A 22573-nucleotide genomic window follows, 5' to 3' on the forward strand; every position below is an offset into this window, starting at 1 on the left:
CGCGCCAAATTCCTCCTCCGGTGAGTGAACATACGGTGTTTCGGGAAATTCCTCCACATCCATTCCTTCGCCCAGGTCTGACTCAGAATCGGACTCGCCCGCCGACACCATCGTGCCCTGATCCAGCTGGCTGTCGATGTCCAAATCTATACAAATTGAAAGTACAATCGAAAAACAAAAACAAACAAACCGTTAGCATAGCGAATCAACCGAAACAGATATTCCCTGCATTAGGGTTGTGTACGCTCCGGTCGAGGATAACTAAAACTGAGCAGTTCCCACATTGATCATCAGAGATGCGTATAGTGATGCCATGGTGACCTTGCGAAAAGTCCGCCGGCGAGCTGCGGCGCCGCAGCTTCTCCGACCCGTTAGCCGCCATCAGCTTGCCGGTGTCGCCCGTTTCCGCCGCAGTGCCGACCTGGTACGAGTTGCGCCGCCGGCCGCCCGCCATCAGCATCGTCCCATCGTCCCGGCCGCCGCACCGAAACACTTCCTCGTCCTCCTCCTCGTCCCCGTCGACGCCGGCCGGTGACACCGTACCGGAGGACGAGGGCATTCGGCGCCGCAGCGGCCCGCCAACGTCCACCGACCGGCAGCGGAAAAAGTCCGGCGAATCGCGCAGATAGCGCTCCCAGTGGGCCACCGCCAGGTAGAGCTGCTGAAAGATCGGTGTTGGCGAGGGACAGGCGCTACGGGGCAGGGACTTTTCTATCGGTTCTACGCGCAGGTTTTTCTTCTCCGGCGGAGATGGAGGAAGATACTTGAGCAGATAGTTTAAATGTTCCTTCAAGCGAGGAGCTGAGGGGTAGGGGGGGGGGGGGGGACAAACACGGGAAAAATGGCATATCGAGCGAAAGACACAAGGGGTAGGTCATCCGAGGGAATAAGAATGATCGTACGGGGTATGGACATTATGTGAAGGATTTCAACCGATAGCAATAACAACGGAACGAGAACGGCACATATCATATGGGGAAGCGAAAAGCATCAATATGTACACGAATGAACCACACACGAGGACAGGGCATGAATAATACAATGCAAAGGAGGGTCATGTACGTGAGTTTACAGGAACACACACCAAAGAGAGAAGAACCATCCATTAGTTAAAGGGTAGACAGATTTAAACAGCAAAATAAAACTAGAAATAAACGACACGAAATCTAATTCTGCTCCACGCATCCTTACCATGCTCATCGAAGTGTTTCTCGTAATCCGCCTCCGACCATTGCGTTTCGTGCGTGGTGCTGGTTGCTCCCTCGCTCAGATTGGTGTCAATGTTCGGCACGGAACGCACCAGCAGGGCCGAGCAGCGCAGCGACAGCTCCAGCGCGTCCATCCAGCATTTACCCGCCGCCTGGCTCGGCGCCCGAAAGATCAGGTAGGAGGTGGGCAGGGGCTGCACCACCGCGCCCATCGTTTCCTTGTCCGGGCCGCGCGGGGCCCAAATCGTCTGATCGAGCGGGTGGAACAGCTTGAAGCAGAAGCCATCCTTTTTGCTCGGCCGCTCGATCACCTGGCAGGACGTGAGCAGCACCGTACCGACCCAGTGGCTGCTCTTCGTTTTCGGGCTCTTGTAGATGAACAGCAGGCCCGGCTTGAGCACGCACCACAGCTTGGTCCATGATTTCAGCGTCCCTCGAATCTGCATAGCACAAAAGAAAAAAGAAAAAAAGATGAATAATATATTCAATCCACCACAACCAGCTGGCAGGCTGGCACAATCCGACGCGCCCGTCCTTGAACCTTGCGCCCCGTAATGGGCAGGTGCAATAAATGGAGTTCAACGGGGCGAAGGACGGAGGTTAAAGGTACGCAGAACTTTACATCATCTTACCTTCAGCCAGTCGGCCAGCACGATGACGGCCGGGTCCTGGAGTGAGTTAAGTAGCTCCGATGCCACCCGCTTCTTCTCGCGCCGATAGTTCTTTCGCTGTGCTTTGTACGACTCCTTCCGATTGAGTTTGGCGGAATCATTCTGAAATGTACACAAAATAAAAAGGTAAGAAAGGAGATGTGAAGGTTTGCGGTTACATGAATAATAGTTTGTTGCCAACTGCCCTTGGATAGTTCAGAAGCGGTCCCAAGTGAAACTCTCTGGTACCACAGAGAGAGAACGAGAAAGCCTTGTCCGTCAACTGGACGGCATACTTTGTCCTTTGACATTTTTATAGCATACTGTTTGCCCAGAAACGCTCATTAACATGTCCTAATCAAACAGAAATATGCATAAAGTCCAGCAGTATCAATATTGCCCTTCCTAAGCCTTTTGCCTTGAAAGGAAGTAGGATCTTGATGACTCTATCACTTCCCACAGCCATCGGCTGCCAGACGTTCGAACCATTTTCGACGTTCTTTATTTAGACAGGTTTATTAAGGTCATGCAAACAGACGACGCCCAAGATTAAGCGAAATGTGTTTGTTGCAGCATTCTTACCATCTCCTCTTGCCTTCCGAACACCCACCTCTACCCTTCATGGCTTCATCGTATTTGCCAACGCAGAAAAGAGTGTGTGTTTCTGTGCACAAAAGAAACAGCAAAGTACCCTTTTCGCACCTTCGCGGCTTAAGGCCACCAAAACACCGCGCGCGTAAGGTGTCGCAGGACCCGGCCCAAGAAAGCACACCCGGTTCAGTTCATCCTTCCGGCGTGTGTTATTCAAACATTGTGGCCCCCCCGTTTTCCAGGCTTCTTCGGGTTGCCTCGTCCGTCCCACGTCGTCCGGGTCTAATGAAGGTCTCGGGCTATTCTTCTACCGCACACCTACACGCTGTAAACGACAACCGTACGTCTGATGTAACGCACTGAAACGGCAACCATTACTCCCAATTACACCCTCTCCCTGGTCACACCCAAAGGTGAGCCACCGTGCAGGGGAAGTCGACAACTTGCCCAAGGCAATGTGTGTACACACAGACAAACTCTTTGAGCTTTTTACAACACCCGCGCGCGCGTGCCACACGTAAGAATTTATCGATTTTCTAACCCCAGCAACGCACAGTGGGCAGCTGCCGGGATGAAAAGCCAAAATTTAAATTTCATATTTCTTTAATCTGAGGAAAACATTGAAATCTACAGTATCAAACTAAGAAAAACACGAGATTTCAGTCCCTTAGTCGTATTGGTCGTGTTACGTTAGAGACTCCTAAAGTGCTAGGTCTTGAAAAAACTCATCATAACAACTGCATTTTTTACCTTTTTAAAACCAAAATTAAACAATTTTGAAAAAACGAATATGTTTTGGAATGGTCATAATCTATTCTAAACAAAAATGCTTAGTTTATGAATATATGTTAATTATTTAAAAAGAGAAAGAGTATAGTGTACTACCTTTAAATTTTATCAATCGTGTATCTTTGACATCAAGCAAAATTTGAACACCGTAAAACACCGTGGTATCATGTATACCACGTCAAAGTTTTACATATAAACAAAAGCTATGTAAAGTAATTAGCCACTACTTCGTGCACTACAACTTTGGCAGTTATTGGCGTTTTAATGACAGTATAATTTATTTATTTATTTATTTATCTGTCATTTAGTATCTTGCATAGATTTACTGGGACACTTACTTATATAATAAATCCTTAATTCATCTACAAACTTAGCTACAGCGCTATCACTAAGGAAACGAGAGACAATTGGTTTTAAACTGAGCTATACTAATATTGAAGTCGAAGAATCTTTGGTATTTATTGAAGCTATTTATCATTTGGTTAATAGGCGCATTGTAGGAATGTGCAGATCTTGAGAACGTTGGTCTTTACAGCTCACATATCCTGAGAGGTCGTTCAGGAGCATAAAGATTCAGCTTTTCTAGCAGGTCTATGTCTCCGCTGATTAACTTCGCGACAAAAGTAGCTTGTAATGCCTGACGTCTATGTTCTAAGGTTTGTAGACCAAGAAACATGTACCGTGACAGGTAATTCTGTAATGGTACTATTCAGAAGTAATGTACTATTCTGGAGAATCTTTTTTTGTATGCTTTCTATCCTAGCCGTCCACACGTGACAGTATGGGAAGAAAAGAACTGAATTAGACTCTAGGATGGAACGTACTTATGCGGAATATAATGCTTTCAGACATATTGGATGTTTTATCTCAAGAGTTTGCCTGATTACAAATCCTAACATCCTATTGGCCTTGGTAATAATAGAGTGGTAATGCTCGCGAAAGGATAGTGATGAATCAAGTATCACACCAAGATCCCTGACTGATGACACGCGAGACAAATTGTAACTGTGCAATGAGTAACAAAAGTTTAAAGTTTAAAGTTTAAAAGTTTAAATATAATACTTTCAATACTTAATATAACACTTTCAATAAAACAAAGTGTTTGCTGGTGAAGAATGACTAATGACCGTATTCTTGGGATGTTAAGAGCTGTTGTTGATTAAATTTGATAATCGAATGTGACGATCAACGATGACGTGATGATTCATCATCGATATTTGACAATGGTACGAGCAATGTACCAGGTAAGCTTTATTTTATTACAGTCAGGGTACGTAGTATATTAAGTATAATCTGCACATATTAGTTACACAGCCAAATACAAACATGTATGAGATTTAGGGATTTCAAAAAACATTATAATCTTTGTTCCATATTCATAAAACATACATATTTTGTTTAATGTACATCTTCCGCTTTACATATTGTGCCTAAGAAATCATGTATTCAATGACTTTTATCCCGCTTTTTGCTCTACTGGCACCCACTGTGCAACGGGGAAGGATCGCTTCCAACCAACTCTGGAGGTTGGCTGATAGGGCTTATAAGACGCAGCGCGGCAGTGTACTGGATGTCTGGCCAGTAGGCCATCAATTCCCGTGTGGGTGGCGGGACGAGCAGGCGGCACAGAGCGGAACTCTGCTTCGCCGGCAGATACTTTAATTTCATTACACCGTTGAGCATTTCAATCAAGAAACGCAACACACCACTGATGGGAATTGTTTGCATCGCCCCATTAAAGCGTCGGTGGGCGGGCTGAATTGGGGTAAGGTAAAACTTCCTCCTGCCTATACGCGCTAAATTGTTCGCTGAACATTTCTAATAACTTTAAGGCAAAGGGCCCACCCACAGACGCCGGATTACGCCACCATTCTGTAAGGGAAGAATATTCGACGGCAAAAAAAAGGTTGAAAAGAACTCACCCCCCCAGGTCAGGCAGAAAGTGGAAACACCACTACCGGCAGTAAAGCAACGGCAATCAAATCATTTCAGCAACCATTCCCGTTTACCGCCGTTTACCAACCACCGGGGTGCGTCCACAGCTCAGGTCCCGATCGTACACGCTTTGCAAGCGAATGCCTTTCGGACGGATGGGGCGCCCTGTGTGCGTGCCGAAGGTCCATAAATTACAGCAACGACGGCGATTATACAGGGGAGTTTTTGCTTCTTTTATTGGAGCTTTCATTTTTGCACAAAAATGATATTATTTACTCGTTGGGAGGGAGAGCGAAGGTAAAGCGTAAGTACGAAGAATGCAATGCAGCACCAGCAGCGGCAGTAGGATGATTCATCCTGCCGGGTCTTCCGGTGGCTGAAAAAGAGGTGCCTAACAACCGGACCACGTCCACATCCACAGGAAACACCAGTGAGTAAACAACAACGGCTGTACACGGAGCAGATCGGAGAGCGGGTCGTTACACTTTTCACCTGACGATTGCATAACTTTAGGCGAACTGGTGCGGCTTGAAGGCGAAAGGCGCCACGGCACAGAGGAAGTAAGCACCCCAACCTACGGGTGCACGTTAGTTTACATATCAGTACACGCAAATCAGATTGCTCAATGCGGAGCGAGGAAATGTTAATTGCTACCGCTTCATTAGCAAATAGTCGGATTTGCGCGATGCTTTGCGACACTCCTTGCTCGTATAAGTTTCTTCATTAGCGCAAAATCGGTAATGCCGGACGGAAGGCTAAATGGAAAATTTGGCACAAAACAAACAAACGTAGCGACAGTGTTGGTTTTAACGCTTTCATGATCACGATATTTTGCGCACCATATAATCGGGGATCAGTAAACTTACAGTGAAAAGGGCACAGACGTGATAAAAAACGAAGAGCTTCTCGTTTCAGTACGAGCCGCAATATAAAAGTATGACCGAGCAAAGAGTCCACCGGAAGAATTTTATGTTTAGTATGCTGATCGTCACATTTACTCTGGTCCATAAATGTCTTTCCTCAGGGGCAATTAACTGTCAGTTATGCTTTATTCATTTCTCTTAAATGATATGGATGATTAAGCTACTTCTGTACTTCTTAAATGTGTTAAAAATATCATGTTTCCCAAGGCGTTTTAGTTGTTTCCCGACAATTTTTGGATCATTTGTATTGGTTTGCAACGGGATAATGCCAATAAATCGCGGCAACGTTCCAGAAAACTATGGGATGCAGGGAATTCATCGTGATACGAACCCAAAAAATAAACAGGAACCATCTAATAAATCGTTGAAAATGCTGCCAATTGCATTAAATCAATTATCTTCTTCTTCTTCTTTGGCTCAACAACCGATGTCGGTCAAGGCCTGCCTGTACCCACTTGTGGGCTTGGCTTTCAGTGACTGATTGATTCCCCCCCATAGCAGGATAGTCAGTCCTACGTATGGCGGCGCGGTCTATTTGGGGATTGAACCCATGACGGGCATGTTGTTAAGTCGTACGAGTTGACGACTGTACTACGAGACCGGCTCAAATCAATCAAATCAAATCAAATCAATTATATCAACTAAATATTAATTGAATTTAATTAAATTTAATTAAATTACAATATTATATTCCTTGGCGGAATATCCCAATGGTAATCCAACCGTATCCGGTCTTTGGGCCGGTTTTTGGCCGGTCTGGTGGTACAGTCGTCAACTCGTACGACTTAACAACATGCCCGTCATGGGTTCAAGTCCCGAATGGAACGTGTAGGACTGACTATCCTGCTATGGTAATAAATAAGTCACTGAAAGCCGAGCCCACTAGTGGTACAGGCAGGCCTTGGCCGATAGGTTGTTAGATAGTTGTTGTGCCAAAGAAGAAGAAGAAGAAGAAGAAGAAGAAGAAGAAGAAGAAGAAGAAGAAGAAGAAGAAGAAGAAGAAGAAGAAGAAGAAGAAGAAGAAGAATTGAACCGTATCCTCCTGCCTTCGGCGTGCGCGACTACCGTTAACAGGGATACAATTGTAACATATTAGAAAGCTCTCTCGATTGATCTTCTGCTGATTCGATCGGCCTTTTTCTGCCCTTAGTCACTTCACTTATTAGCCTTAGCTATCTGTGATTTTGACTAATATTTCCATAGCTGTATGATAAGTTCTGCGTATTCGAGACTTGATCCTAAGACTGATAAGCCGTACACTTGGTAAGTCGTACACTTGATAAGTCGTACACTTATAATGTCAATCGTGGTCATAAACAAAAAAACACAAAAAATATCACCAATTTCTGATACAGATAAACGATTTCAAGCAGATATCAAAAATAAAAATAAATAGCAATGAGAAAAGTATTAAATTTTCTTTACTTCCCATACAAAATACATATTAATCAACTAATCTTAAGGAAAGATTTCATTCCCTTATTTAATACCTTTCGATAGTTTTAAATGATAATGAATAATTTCGTATAAATAATTCTATTTAAAACAAATTATAATGAATTAAACAACATATAATTTGTGTGCCCTTTAATATATAGAAGCCCACCAGTCCAAGCAGTATCTCTCTTCCCATCAGTGAACAAATCGATCCCAATCACGGTGCCTCATCCTATTTATTATTTATAGCTGCACTGCACTATTCGAAATGCTTTCTGACGGCTTCACCAGAAACAAAATGCAATTAAAAGCCTGATTTCCCCCGCTCAGTGCCACCACCATCGGACAGGTAAGCCTCTAGAGTAAATATTGCACATTCCAAATATAGGTACGGTCTGCACTATTGATCACAGCCGAGCTAAAATACTGCATCAAACCAGCGATTCCGGCAGAATTTTGTGGAATCGTACCAATCCACTGCTGCAGAATGAATTTATCGGAAGGGAGAAAATAAAAACTACACCGCTATGATAAATTGAGGCCATCAGGTAAGAGAGTGCACCACCAAATTACAAATTTCGATTGCGAATCACTCCATACATCTGGCGGAAAATTATTGATTGAGTTTTACATCAAAAATCTACAACACATGCAAACGAAATCGTTTGATTAAAACAAAAGGACAATTCATAATCCACTTTACACCGTTGCCAACAACACTTACCTTGTCTGGGAAGCCGGACTCGATCTTGGGGCTGTTGTCGTTCCATCCCGTGATTCCTAGAAAGAATTTCATAATTGATACAGTCTGCTCCTTCGCGTTGTGTATATGGCGGGTATATCGTGTGTTTATGTGCGTTCGGTGTTGTTGGGGGGAAGGTGGTTGTTGAAATGGTTTTGTTGTTATGACGCGCGGGCAACACGCCGGGGTGCTGTTGCTGCCGTTGTTACACACTGCTGCCACACTAGTGTGTGCTTGTGTCTTCAAACGGGGAAGATGTGTATTCTTTTTTTTTCAACGGGTGTGTAAGAGGTGGAGGAGGGTGCCGGCAGCACATTTGCCACCGAGGGAATCGGTTGACCGGTGAACTGTTTGTTTATTTGTTAGCTTTACGGTTTCTGCATTCACATTCTGCTGGCTATCTACTTCTACTAGGAGGGCACACGATCAAACAGGCACAACAAACGGTAACACACAAAGCAGTTGCCAAAATGTGCCGTCACGGTCACGAATCGAGAGCCGCGCACGGCAGTGTTTGCTTCACCGATCCGTCTCTCTCTCTCTCTCTCTCTCGTTCGCTCACGTACCGCGCTTTCTAACGCGCTACACAATGCACAAAACAACTAATCTGACATCATGCTCATCTCTCCCCGCGATCCGCCCAGGCATGTGTTGACGATATTGTATACCGCGGACGGGGATGATACTCTGCGGGGGTATTTTTCTTCTTTCTCGCTTTTTTTTTTTGGTTTGTTTGTAAGCAATCACACTACGTCGCAGTAAACTAAAGGCTAACAGTGACTACACGGGGCAATGATGTTGTTGTTGATGATGATGATGATAATAATAATGGTCCTACTGCCCAACTGGTTCTCAGTACACACGTTTGCGAAATCAGGTCTGTTAGAACTACCATTAATTAGAAGACTACCATCACACTACAATAAGCCCCTCTTCTTTGGTTCCACCCCCGTCCCGTCTGAGGGGGATGTTGGATACAGGTACGCGATAGAAGATGACAAAATCTTCACAACACTACACGCACGCAAACAAAATGCACGCAAACACACACACTATAACAGTAACTTAGAGAAGAAAAAAAAGGAAAACAAATGTTTAAAAACACAGACACACACAGAAACAATAAAACACACTACCAAATCTACATCTAAAATGTGTGCCGTATATCACACAATAGGCCTAAGTTCTTCTGTCGCAAGTATGAGTAAGCCTAACGGAGTTTCCCATTTATCAGCTTCCGAACGCTGCTGTATACCGTGCATTGCTACGCTTCCGGCAAACGCCTCCAGTTGCTGACTGTTTAACTCTTAGCATTCATCCCTTTTATCGGCCAACTAACAAAAAAAAACACACACACACACACACGCACACACACTGACCAGCCAAGGCGTGTGCTGGTTACCGAACGGACTGGAACGGATCTTCCCGGCCAGGGCCTACGCCAAACGGTTAATTGGTTATTTACGGCGGTGAGCAATCGCGGGAAGCACACACGAAAATCCTATCCCTCACTGTTGCCACCATAGTTCGTACGATGCTGGAACTTGTCAGTTGGTGCTCTTTCGTTTCCATAGAACCATTCACTCAAGCCTAGCCACACTTCGGCAACTGGGCAAGATGCATCCCCCAAAGCGAGGAAGGAAAAAACCTCTCACACTTTGATCAGCTAGCAAAAAACAAAACAACCAAGCTGATAAACAAACAATGCCCGCGCAAACACTGTCCCCCAGTGATGGGCAACAACACACGAGATCCCGTCCCGGGTTACGCGATCAGCTCTGGCAAAATGCTGGCCGCGTTCGCGCACGCAAGGGCTAGTGCTTTAAATTCTTCACGATCACTTTCCGGTGGGCAAGCAAGCACGGACGCACGCACACACGACCCCAGATGACGCAAGGGTTTTATTTACATCGCATCGAAAAACAGACGTACGCGAGAGAGCGATACGAAGCAACCACAACCAAAGAGAGACGTTCTAAGTGGGCAATCTTTTGTCTAAAGCGTTCAAGATCACGGCCGAAACGAAACACGATCATTGCCCGCATCACTTGCAAGGGAGGGAGCAGAACGTTCGCGACACACAATGCGATAAACGACAGCGCACAGGACAGGAAACGGAAACTGCCCGCCCCTCGAAACGGTTGCAACCGGACTAAGCGCCAACAGCCGAAGCTGACCGGCCGTCGGTCCCAACGTCGTAGCCGTTCGTCTGGTAGTGTGTGGACACATCGGTGGGTTACTAATGTCGTGCAGCTCTAACCACCACCACCACCACCAACACACCACTCACTAGCCGACCGGGACACACGGAAGCAGCACTGTGTGGGCTAGCTAGTGGTGATGATATCGATGCGCTCCGGTACAGGGTGTATGTGTGCGTACACAGCGTGTGTTAGAGAAGCGTGGCACGAAACCCGACCCTGACCGCTCAAGCCGCTGCCACAGTAGCACCGTGGTGGTCTTGGTTTCGAAACGACTACCACTATTTCGGCCGCAAGACGCGCTCAGGTGACCGCCGACTCCACTCCACACGGTGGCGCGTACCGCTAGAGACCACCATCGCGCCAGCGGCGCCGCAGCTGCTTGCCACTTGCCTGCCTAATCGACTACTACTAATTACCATATGACCCCCAATCCACGCCTCAGCGCTTTCACCCACTTTCGCGCTGCCCGCCGCCGGGTTTTGGGGCCGATTGTCCGCTAAGGGCGCCACCGAATGGCAACAAAACGGTTGCACTCACACACACACACACACCCAGGCTGGCATTCGTAGGACACACGTAGGGTAGGTCGAAAACACCGCGTGTTGGGGGGAGGGGTTGTTTTTTGGATGAAATAAAATAGTCATGAATATGTTGCAGCGCACATTATCACAGCCCTCGGTAAGTGGAGTAAATTGTATATTAACGGTTAAAATGGGGTTTTTTTTTGGGAGAAGGTGTACGATACGGTAAAGTGACCCGTTGTACTTGGTACCCTTTCATTTCGCTTTCTAGTTCGACTTGTTGTCTTTTCTGTTTTCACTCCTCTAACGACCCTGGTGGGGAGGAAAATGTTTGTTTCATTTTATCACACTCGATCATCGATCGATGTTCGATCGCAGAAGGCGTGAGATATGGGGCGGGAGAGACAGCACACGTTTTTTGCTTTAGCCGACGCATGTAATCATGCCATACGGCAAACGAAAATACAAATTCATTAGAAATCAATTTTTACCCAGGAATCTTTCATTATACTTCTTCTTCTATTTGGCGTCCTACGCGGACATGCCCGGGCATACACAGACTTTAAAGACTTTATCCAGTACCACGTAGCCGGATAGTCAGTCTTTGTTACGGAGGGACGGACAACACATTTGAGAACATTTTTGACATAATATATGCAAAATTGAGCCGGTCTCGTAGTACATTCGTCAACTCGTACGACTTAACAACATGCCCGTCATGGGTTCAATCCCCAAATAGACCGCGCCGCCATACGGTAGGACTGACTATCCTGCTATGGGGGGGAATCAATTAGTCACTGAAAGCCAAAGCCCACAAGTGGGTACAGGCAGGCCTTGACCGACATCGGTTGATGAGCCAAAGAAAAAAAAAATTGCAAAATTAGTTAAATTCACGAGCAAAACCAATTTTCAATCGAGCGTACCCTTGTTGAACTAATTTGACTACTGCAGATCTTCTTACTGCAGAAAGAACTAGAATGAAAGCATTGAAAATTATTGTTTTCTGGTGGTTTATAAATCCTGATAAATCCTGATAAGACGGACACTCTGCCGTAGGGAAAGAAGGACACCGAATTTGTTGATTTGTTTTACTTCTCATATCAATTGAGGTCGAATAGATGTCATCAAATACCTTAAGTAAAGGTATTCCGAAGATATATACCATCCAAAGATAAAGTATTGACATAAGTGAGAACTGAAACACCGGCCAAAATAGTAGTCATGCGTTATGCTATTACTCGCTCGAGATGCTGGTGAGGCACTTCACGGAACCAAATATCGTGCCACGACTTGGACAACTTTAATCTACAAAAAGAGGAAGCATGGATATGAAATTGTTCAGTAATAGATAAGAGATTGTATGGGATTGCAGATATCAAAAAGTTCAATCTTGAATGGAAAAAATAGCTTCTACTATTAACAAGTCCCTCAAACATGCTGTGGCCACGGACTATCCGCGGAGTAATTTCCTAGAGGGATGTTTAAGACTGTTGTTCTGTAAGCTGGTGCAACGTCAGCTATAGTGCCCAATATTTTACTAATACTTTAGATTCTGCACTTCTACAAGGTGTTAGAAGTGACACTTCCAATTCCAATTCCCTATTATTTTGCATAACAAAATGAGTTTAAGATAATGTATGCACATTTACGTGGTCGTTATAATTATATGTTCCAAGATTTTAAACATTTTCTTTAAAGTGTCCGTCTTTATCTACCTTCCCCTAAATGTTCATACACTGCAGCTTTGCAGTTTGCAAGCCATTGTATATGATGTTGGGTAGAACGAAGAATCATCATTGCCACTATGGTATTTCCAAAGCAAAAGCATTGTCTTTAGGATCTGAATGCAGTATTGAAACAATGCAAATGTCTTCAGCTCCTTAATTAATAATTTCAAAGAAAAGACACTTTGTTTAATTATTAATGATTGAATAACAAAATTATTACTGTATTGAAGAAAATTTCCCGTATATTCTAATTGCGCTAGAACGCACGTCAAAACGCGCTATCGCCCACCAACGTCGTCGGAAGCGCACACGTCAAACCATTAATACGCGCGTATGAACAAACTTTCGCCTTTGCCATCGGGGGCCATCGAAAACGCAAGAAGCTCCACTCGCGTGAACCCATTCGAGACGGCACAATGGGGTTTTTGCGGTGCATAATGTACTGTTTACAAATTACCATCAACAGTCGATAAATGGAAACGCCCACACTGCCCGCCCCAGTGAGGGATGTACGAGATACGAAAATTAAAACGACATGTCTGACTGACATTTAACCGCTCGGTCATATCTTTGCGCAGTCACGGTCATGACCACCACCCCGGCGACTAGCGGATAAGGGGAGACCGCTCACGTGAACCAATCGGTAGATAGCACGGTTAAGCCCTACAGATTAGCGAAATTAGAAACTTTAAACACCGCTGACTGCTTCACCTCTACCTCAAACCTGTTGTTGTTGTTGGGCATTCGAGACACTACGAGGCTGTTCTTGTTGCTGTGTGCGCTGCGACGCGACCGTGGAACACTCAAACACCCTTATTAACCCTTTAGCAGTATTGTGCTAACAGGGGAGGTGAATGATGCACGTTCAAGGTGATCATACCGCGACTATCTAATACACCGCAATCAGAAAATGACAACCTATCTCTCTCGCTAAACATATGGTACGGAGAAGGGGAGCCAACACCAACATCCGGAAAAGCGCAGATCGGTGACACACTGCCCCATGCGCGCCTTCACCTTGCAACCTTCACCTCACCCACATCAAACGCAAGGTCACCATCATCATATCGTCAGCATCATCATCATCATCATCCCCATCATTACCGACCGTCATACAATTACGCATCTAGGTGCAGCAGGGTGTCGCTAATGATAGAGAGCAGGTGTGAGAAGCTGTAGAACGGTGCTGCACTACAACAGATGCTACACAAATGTATCGGTTACCAGCAACCCAGAGCAAGGCCGATACAGAAAGGAGAGGGAAAGAGAGAGAGAATGCGATAGGGTGGCAGTCAAAGCTAGGACGTGCAAGAAAGGACGTTCGACACTTATCGCGAACGATTTGCTACCCACGTGCAAATAGCCAAGTAGTAGAGTGACAGTGGAGTGAGTTTTGTGGGTGGAAAAGATTAAAATTTAAACGTACCGTACGGGCCAGTACGGCTCGAGCTTAAGCAGCGCCAATTGTAGTATCGATGGATGAGGCCTACCAAAATCGGGAGGGACGGAAAGTAAGCCAAGGAACGTCAGAATAACATCAGAATATGCAAATTCAAAATCACTACACGGACACAAACACGCGGCGCGCGAAATTGATCGTTCGATATCGATGCAGCGCCCAGCTGGACTTGCTAGCCGTCAGTTCCCACGTCTTCTGTCACGGTCGGCACGGTGCACGATCGATGATGTCCTTCAAGAAGTTGCGTACCAATATCAGGACAGCTGCTTCTGATAGGTTCCTTCCCACCATCATCAATCGTACCCGTGGCGGTGGAGAGCTTTTTTTTGTTCGATAAAGTATTGTTGAGAAATTAACACCTATCATCATCGCTCAGTGTCAATTATCACATTCAACGGGTAAAGTGGAGAGCAAAACATACTTCCCTGGCTCGCAAAGTAGATATTATACTCCCAATGTACAGATGATTTGCTTCAGTAGAAGGACACTTTACTTAGCTTCAGGAAGCAAACAAGTTTGTTTTTAAAATGCATCAAAATGAAACGTTTACTCCCTTGTTATACAGACGAAAGCGTACAAAATGCGCAATCGACATAATCTCTAGAGAAATCCACATAATTCCACGGCTAGCTGAAACGATCGAAAGTATTCAATGCTTCCTAAAAAGAGAACTTTTCAAACCAGCAGACGAGCAACATTAATCGACCTACCAGATGGTCCCGTCAGCTTAGAGCATATCCTTCCCGCCTGTCTTAACATCGAAAACGTGCCAGTGTGTACAACCGAACGAGTACTTATCCAACCATTTATCTCTACCACACACACGCACACACCCTGACCAACGAATATAGCATTGAAGTAGAAAGGGAATTTATTTTTAGCAGCAGCAAAACCATCCAACCCGAACATTTCGTCAGGATTAGTGGTTTAACGTGCTGCAAGATGCACGTCGCAATATGAGAATACCCGCCGCCAACCAAGCACCCACAATAATTATGTTCCTTTCATCAACTACTTCAGTGGGTCGTTTTCATTCAACGATGATTTAGCAAGAAAGCGAGAGAGAGAGAGAGAGAGAGAGAGAGAGAGCGCGGGCAAAACGGTCATCGTACTCATAATCACCACATCCTTACATCGAATACTGCATCCTTTTTCTTCATCCCGTCGCTACTGTTTATGCAAAACTTCACCTTTCTTCACAGACGGCAGAACGACACACCAAGATGGGAAGCAGAAGACAGGTAAGTAAGTACTTGCATCATTTAAGCGTCCATTTTGCTTCATCAGGCGCCCTATTTATAACGTTTAGCGGATGTTTTTTCTTAGCGACGGCTCTTTACGGTCATCTCCAAAGATGTGAGGTAAGCAGGGCGGTGTGCTTTAGAAAACTTAGTCCGTTACCGTGTAGGTCATACCGTGGTAAAGAGAAAGCATGGAGCATCGACAGTTGAAGAAGCTGTTGCCGCGCATGGAAGTGCACAACATGCATCGATCGATTCTATTTTCCAATAGAATCACAAAACTGACCTTTCCAACAATTGTAAGACCAAGGGTATCGCGCATTACTTAACCATAGTTTGCAGCGCTTCTAGTCCGGTTGCTGGAAAAGCGTCACATTTCACAGTCATCAGTGATGGAAACGCAAAATAATCCCATGCCTTAAAAGCTTTATTTGAAGCTCCATGTATGAGAAACAGTCGTGACGAACGACCGATGAGCATGCAAAGGGCCCATATCGTTTGGATGCTCCAAGCGAGATCCTACCCCAGTACACAAGCGTGTATACAAACTGTCGTGTTCATCCAGCGTGTGTGTTCAGCGTTAAGCACGGTGAGATGAGTACGAAACTAATTTCCCTAATGGACGATCGAGATACGTAAGCCACATTAACTAGAGACAGAGAAAGAAAAACAAAAAACTGGAGTATGGGAGTGACGACGAGTTCATCGGTAAAAATTGAACGAGAAAAAAAACTACACACACCACCCGCTCTCCATGTTCTGGGAGCGATTTTCCTCGCTAACGATGTCCGGTTCACACCACGCGAGTCAGTTTAAATATTTGAATAGCTTTAAATTATTCAGTCACGCTTCACGGACGGGCGCGATCAGTTTTGTGTCAAACGGTGGTCGTCCGCAGGGAAAGGATGTCGTTCGCTCCCGCTGTACCGTGAGTGTCAATCGAGTTCGTGTTCGGTAGAGCAACGGTCCCCGGTTGACACACCGGGGGGGTGTGATTGCGGCGAATGCACTTGTGCCTTTTCTTTTCCTTCGCACAATCGCTGCAGTGCGGCAAGTGAACAAGTCGGTCGGCTTGTTTGCATTAGCGATTTGCTTGTTTAACTGAAGACACTTTTCAAGTTTGTCTTGCACTGTCACGAACCGGGACAAACAATTTCCGACGATAACTTGTGGAAAACAGAAAAAAGACAGGGAGAATCTTTTGTTGAATATCCTATCCTAAGTTTAGATATTTTAGATTTTTTACGCCTACTGTTTGTGCAATATTCGTGAGGTTTTGCTTGCACCACTCACATTTAAACAAGCACTGCACATTGCACAACTTCCTTACCTGGAAATTAAAAAGAACAGTGCAGCCAATCTTACGCAAGCGTGTTTATTCTAAAGAAACACAAAATTCAGTTTGAGTTCTACCGTTCAGAAGATTATTCAAACTTTTCCCCCATTTCACCAATCGCTACATTCTTCTACTGCCTTTGATACAACTTTGATGCTTGTGGAAAACTTCCGGATCCTCCTTCAGTGTTTGGCAAATAGTTTGCCGGGCAACTTAAACAACAATTTCAAGCAGCTAAACTATTTTTAACGTTCCGCGTCAAGTGCGAGAAACCAGACGCGGTTAGCCAACAAGGATAACCTAGTTATTTTCGTGTTGGAGTTCGAGATTTCAGTATCTTCAAAAATTGTTCAACGATACCAGTGAATCGAGTTTTGCCTCGCGCAACGACGCTACTAACCGAAACACGCGCTAGAAAATTGATTACACCTATGCCGTCATAGCATTGTAGATAAGACAGAATGTAGAGCACGACACACACCTCTGCCTATCTAATAATAGCATCAAATATATACCGCTGACCACCTGTCCGTAGCTTATCATCTTGCAATTGCTGTGACAGCTTCGAATGATAAGAAGATTGCGTTGATTTTTATTGTCGCTTAACAGGTAGCCAGCCCACCAATGTCAACTGCCACCGACATTGATGATTGCCAAATTAAATCACTGACAAATGTGTCCAATAAAATCTCAACAATTGGTCAAGCTCGACAACCTACCAGTGAAAAAATCATCAATCATCTGCAGCGTGTCGATATTGCAGCATTCATAATAACTTTCTTTTGAGTGAAAGCTTTTCGATTACGTCAGCCTTCAAGCGAATAGCCAAGCAGGGATCCCCCACTGCGAGGAGTGTTATTGTAAAGAACGGTAAGACCCGGCATGCCCTCTTATCAGTAACAGCTCGGTTTGAACAGGCCCATTGGAACGCCAATGTAAGCGAACATGCACAATAAATCAATTTTGCTTCTAAAGCCCTGACATTCGCTTTTATCGTAAGCTTTGTAGACAAAGGCACAAGCAGTACTCCTCTTACCGGCTGCTCCAGAACAAACAATGAGACGCTAGGCTTCTCCTTCCCGCAACAAAATTACACCAACGGTTGATTACGAGTGCCCGAACGATATTATCGCGATTCTATCGACAACAAAAAGAACCAGAATAATGATGATGAAGGCAAACGGTGCTTACCGCAGTTATCTTCCCACCCAGAAGGAGTATCCGATTGTGCAAGCTTTTCAAACGATCAAACGCTAACCAACCTCAAGTGTGTTGGCCAATCAACGGCCAATCGGCTCGCGCGAGATGGTATTACTTCCTTCCTCGGTAAGAACGGCCTCGAACCGAAATGGGTTCGATTCACGCGACTGATCATTGGCACTGCCGGGCTAGTAGTGTGTCGACTAGGTCGTCCAAGTTCTCCACCTACCTGTATGTATGGTGAGTTTAGATTGTGGAAGACGTTTTGCTCTGGACAGCCTGGAAGAACATGGGTGTGCAAAAGGGCGGTGGGTCGTAAATTACGCCCGTGTTTTATTTCTTCATTACGGTTGATACACTTCCGCTTGCGGAACAGTTTTAACGGAGAAAATCGTTTTTCGTAGCCGTTTTAAGTGGCCTCGAAACAAAACGAAACAATTGACTCGTCTTGTTTTTGCGAATTCCAATGCCAAAATCAACCTTATTATTGAAAAAAAATGGAAAGAAGAGAGGAAGCCACAATTTTCTTCCATTAAATTTGACCTTACGAGAGATTCAGATTAAGATTTAGAGGTTGGTGCTAGAAGACTTCCTTTTTTCGAACAGTATTTTAGAGCATGTTTTCAACTCTTATGATTGTCATGTAACAGAGAATATCATATCACCTATCGACATACCAATCCAACTATGATGCATCGTTAAATCGTCGGGGAGAAATTGAACCCACCGAAAACTTGAAGTTAGACAACGCATAAAGTGGACAACCATGCGTCTTCTTTATATTGCCAGAAGCGGAAAGGTAGATATGTCTTGAACCGGTAAGAAGGAGTGCAACAGGCTATGTAACGGAGTAGTACCTCTACAAAGCGGTTACTCTTTTTCAGAATCTACAATTTCCGATTTAATAATCCGTGTCAGCCAAGTTGATGTTGCAGATTTCACTCCTCCCAAACTGACCACATTTAATTCCAAATAATATGTTGTTGCGGGAAGTTTTTCTTAGTAATTGCAATGCACAGAAAAATTTCAGCGAAAGTTATCGCATTTTAATAAATCTTTAAGGTAACCATGTACTGGTCGAAACAATTCATCGATAGAGATTTGAGATTTGTTAAAATTGTTGTAAAAATTTAAAATCAGTCGCAAAAATTATCAATTATGTGAAAACCAACAAGCATTCCAGAGGGTCAGACAAGCATGTAATTGACAGGATCGGCAGGGTTTCGTTTAATGTGAGCTGCTATAACTTGACAAAAAGATCCCAATGAAGATCTAAGCATGACAGATGATATCGAGCCGCGCCACAGTTGGCAGCCAAAATGGAGAGTAATCATCATCTTTACTTTCTTATGACCATTAGTGTCTGCCAACTAGTGTAAATGTAGTGTAGTGTAAATAATGAATTTTCAAAGTCCACTAAGCCTCATTCCGTTACATTCCACGTCCAACAACCCCTGTTTATGATTAATGGGCCCTTCACGATTCTAGTCAGTTTTTTGTATGGAGTTTGACAATTGGAGGCTGAAGTTATGTAAACACTCCATACAAAACCACACATAAACCTGGCAATTTTCCTGCGATTTTCAGTTTAGATTATTCTAGCCTCAAAGCTAGAATTAGATTCGACTACCTGCTCGAAAAATGGCAAAACCAGGTGGTGATTAAATTTATCTCAAGGTGCATTAAAGAGATCTGGTGATGGTATCCAGAATCAAAGTGTATGTAGTCCACGTGGTCTCATAATATGTTTTTTTTTATAATCAAATTTTAATATCACTTTTTGACAGGATGGGTGAAAACTTTTGTTCAACCAAGCTTCCTGGAGGCTTGACGAATACTCAAAACACTCTTAAAATCTTTATTCAGAAACAGAAGCGATAAAAATCAGCCTTCTAAATTCATACACCTTGGGATAAGCCCACCTGTATATTATACCTATACCTAAGTTAGTTTTCTAGTTTAGTTCTTTTCTTAAATAAGAAGCATTACAGTGTGTCAACTCTTCTGAAAACTCAAACTATCAGCACTCTAATTAAGCTGCACAGTGACTCGCCAAACTTGGTAAAGTGAATACAAAAAAAAAGTTTGTCAGAGCAAACTTTCCAACTCACAGCCCATCAGGCATAACGTTGAAACACGATTTCCACGTAATTTCCCAACAACCAAAAAACGGCTTTCGTGGGGGCGACCGTGTGCGGTTGTTTATCATCCGCATTTTTCACTGAAAACATAGCGTTTTCTTAACAAACCCAGCTCTTCTGGTACCGGAATATGAGCCGCAGCACATTCCCACCGAATAAGAAATGTTCCAATTTTCCACAGCAAAACCAACCAACCGTTTGGCAATGGGTGGTGCCAAACACCAAACCGCACCACCCTAGGGGACTTTTTGCATGATACCCCCCGCCCGGTCGGTCGTTCGTGAGCAGTCAAAACAGCCCAGAAGATTCCGTCGGTCGTTCCTTAAATTGAACGGGCGGGCACAGCATTAAGTAACGCGAGCCCGCGGCCGGTGGCTTTAAGACGCTTGCAGGCAACTGCCGGGGTTGGTTGGGGTCGGTTTGCCCTGACGATGATAAATAGAGCGCCCACCCGCAATGACGATCTTATGTCAACCGGCGTGAGACCATGACGTCATGTCAAGCCCGCCGCCGGGAGACGAAACATATGGAAACCGAATCAGCAGCTCGCCCTTTTGCAGTAAAAACAAAACCGCTCTTGTAGGTCCGTTTTACGTTCTCTTCTTTTTACCCTCTATTATCCTTCGTCGCTTGTTCTGCCATTGCGATTACATAATACGCTGGGGCAGGCTAACCACACGCACCGGGAAACACACACACTCGTGTCGCTAGGGTCGCCGGTCCCTAGCATACCGCGTTATCATTGCTATTATTGTTATTATTACTATTATTGCTTCTTTTCATAAACCAACACACATTCTTCAGAACCTTTCCCCTACTTTTCCTCGCTGGCCGTCGTGGGCCGACTGCTGGAGCTGCCACGGGCATTGCGGTACAGTTACGAACAGCAGGTTTGCGCCTCCCTTTCATATGACGCAAACCCCGATGGTTATGCGTTTTTGTGTGTGTTCTCGTACTTTGGTTGTATTTTCTTATACAGCTTTGCTATTTTGCGACCACCTCGATGCGACCGAACGATGAAAAAATACAGCCCCGTTTGCGTTCCCTACAAGCAGACTATTTGCTAAGCGAAGTGGGGAGAAAAGCTTAGACGTCAACGTCGTTCGTTGGTAATTTGGAAAAATGTTTCTTCCCTTACAACTGCCCTGCGATGCAGGCGAGGGAACAACGTCCGCTCATAAAGAAGCATTTTTTTTTGCAGCCATACTTTACGGCATTGCGTTGACTTTAAATTTTATTTCACCGGGAAATACTGAATTGAACATTTGCATCTAAATAAAAGGGAGGTTTAAAGCACAGAAAACATCATCCACCATCAGTATAATTGATTGCGGTAAAAAAGTGGATAATCGTTTATAAGGCTTTTCTTGACAAGTCGGATAAATGTTGCATGGGATTACAAGAAGGCACAAGAACATCAAACACACACAACGAAGTACTTAAAAGCAATACAAAAAAGTAATAATTTCAACACTACACACAGAAAACTCAAGCAAAAAGGCTGCGCACGACCGTAAGCCACCAACCAACCCGTACCATTCCGTCCCATTTAGGACTTTTAAAAATGAAATTAAGAACATTTCCACGCCCGAATGAACACAAGCCGACGACGGGAAGTGGTATGAACGAGGGGGTTGGTGGGGGTCGGGGAGAGTGTGGATGGATCATTTCACCATAATTAAACAGACCTTGCCACGTCTTTCGCACTTGCCGGGTTTCATCAGCAGCTCGCTTTGCTGCTGCTGGCTGCTTACTGCTCGTCGAGTTTTAAGTTTCTGTGTGGAACGGAACGCACCGGAGCGCGCTTGCCACAAAAGTAACGAATACAGAGGAAAAAACAGACAGACAACCAAGAAAAACACAAAATAACATTAAAAGCTCTCGGGCTATGAGGGGTAGCAAAAGCAAAACCACTTCCCGAGTGCCGTCCTACACCATTTAGCATAATCGCGCGCTCTCGTGTGTTCGCAACTTCAATGTATAGCTTTTATTTTCATTATGCGCGGTTCTGGCAAACTTGCCTGCCGATACTATCGGTGTAACGCAATTTACACTTTTACCGTACCGTGAAAAAAATGTTTAAATAGCCGCACATTTGCTTTCACTGTTTAGTGCTGAAATTTAAGCATTTGCAGGGTCATGGAACATGAAATGGTGCACGGAAAAGAATTATCGATGTTTGTAATAATCCGAAACGAACCACATTCAATGATTGTGTAATCGAATAAACAACTCCTTATCAACGTCAAAATGCTTTTAAAAAAAGTCAAGTAAAATCGTTTTCAACTCAAGCACATTCAGAATAGAAATGTATGAAAGTACAATTGCTCCTTTGGGTTAAAAAAATATGAAACCAAACATCAAATAAATTAACAAAACAACACGGCAAAACGGTAATGGTGACGTATTGACATCAGCCACAGTAAAGCAAAGGAGAGCCCATTCACCACCCAAAAGCTTTTGTGTTTC

At 44.5% G+C, this 22573-nt stretch overlaps 2 protein-coding genes across 7 annotated transcripts in view; one reads left to right on the forward strand and one right to left on the reverse strand.

Moving 5' to 3' along the window:
* The window catches only part of LOC120951499 (uncharacterized), a 188187-nt gene that overhangs the window by 141550 nt on the left and 24064 nt on the right, over positions 1–22573 (forward strand). The window lies entirely within an intron of this gene.
* LOC120947378 (oxysterol-binding protein-related protein 8) overlaps positions 1–22573 on the reverse strand; it is a 37980-nt gene that overhangs the window by 2952 nt on the left and 12455 nt on the right. For 4 of the 6 annotated variants that reach the window (XM_040362647.2, XM_040362644.2, XM_049605660.1 and 1 more), the window contains 4 exons: positions 8258–8313; positions 1841–1981; positions 1192–1648; positions 1–146 (listed from right to left, as the gene is read on the reverse strand). In XM_040362647.2, coding sequence (XP_040218581.2) covers positions 1–146; positions 1192–1648; positions 1841–1981; positions 8258–8313 — 800 coding nt within the window. Of the gene's footprint in view, positions 147–282; positions 802–1191; positions 1649–1840; positions 1982–8257; positions 8314–14153; positions 14214–22573 lie in introns of all 6 variants that reach the window. The other 2 variants (XM_040362648.2, XM_040362646.2) reach the window with 2 other exon arrangements.

This window comes from Anopheles coluzzii, chromosome 2, assembly GCF_943734685.1.
Source record: "Anopheles coluzzii chromosome 2, AcolN3, whole genome shotgun sequence".
Classification (NCBI taxonomy): domain Eukaryota; kingdom Metazoa; phylum Arthropoda; class Insecta; order Diptera; family Culicidae; genus Anopheles; species Anopheles coluzzii.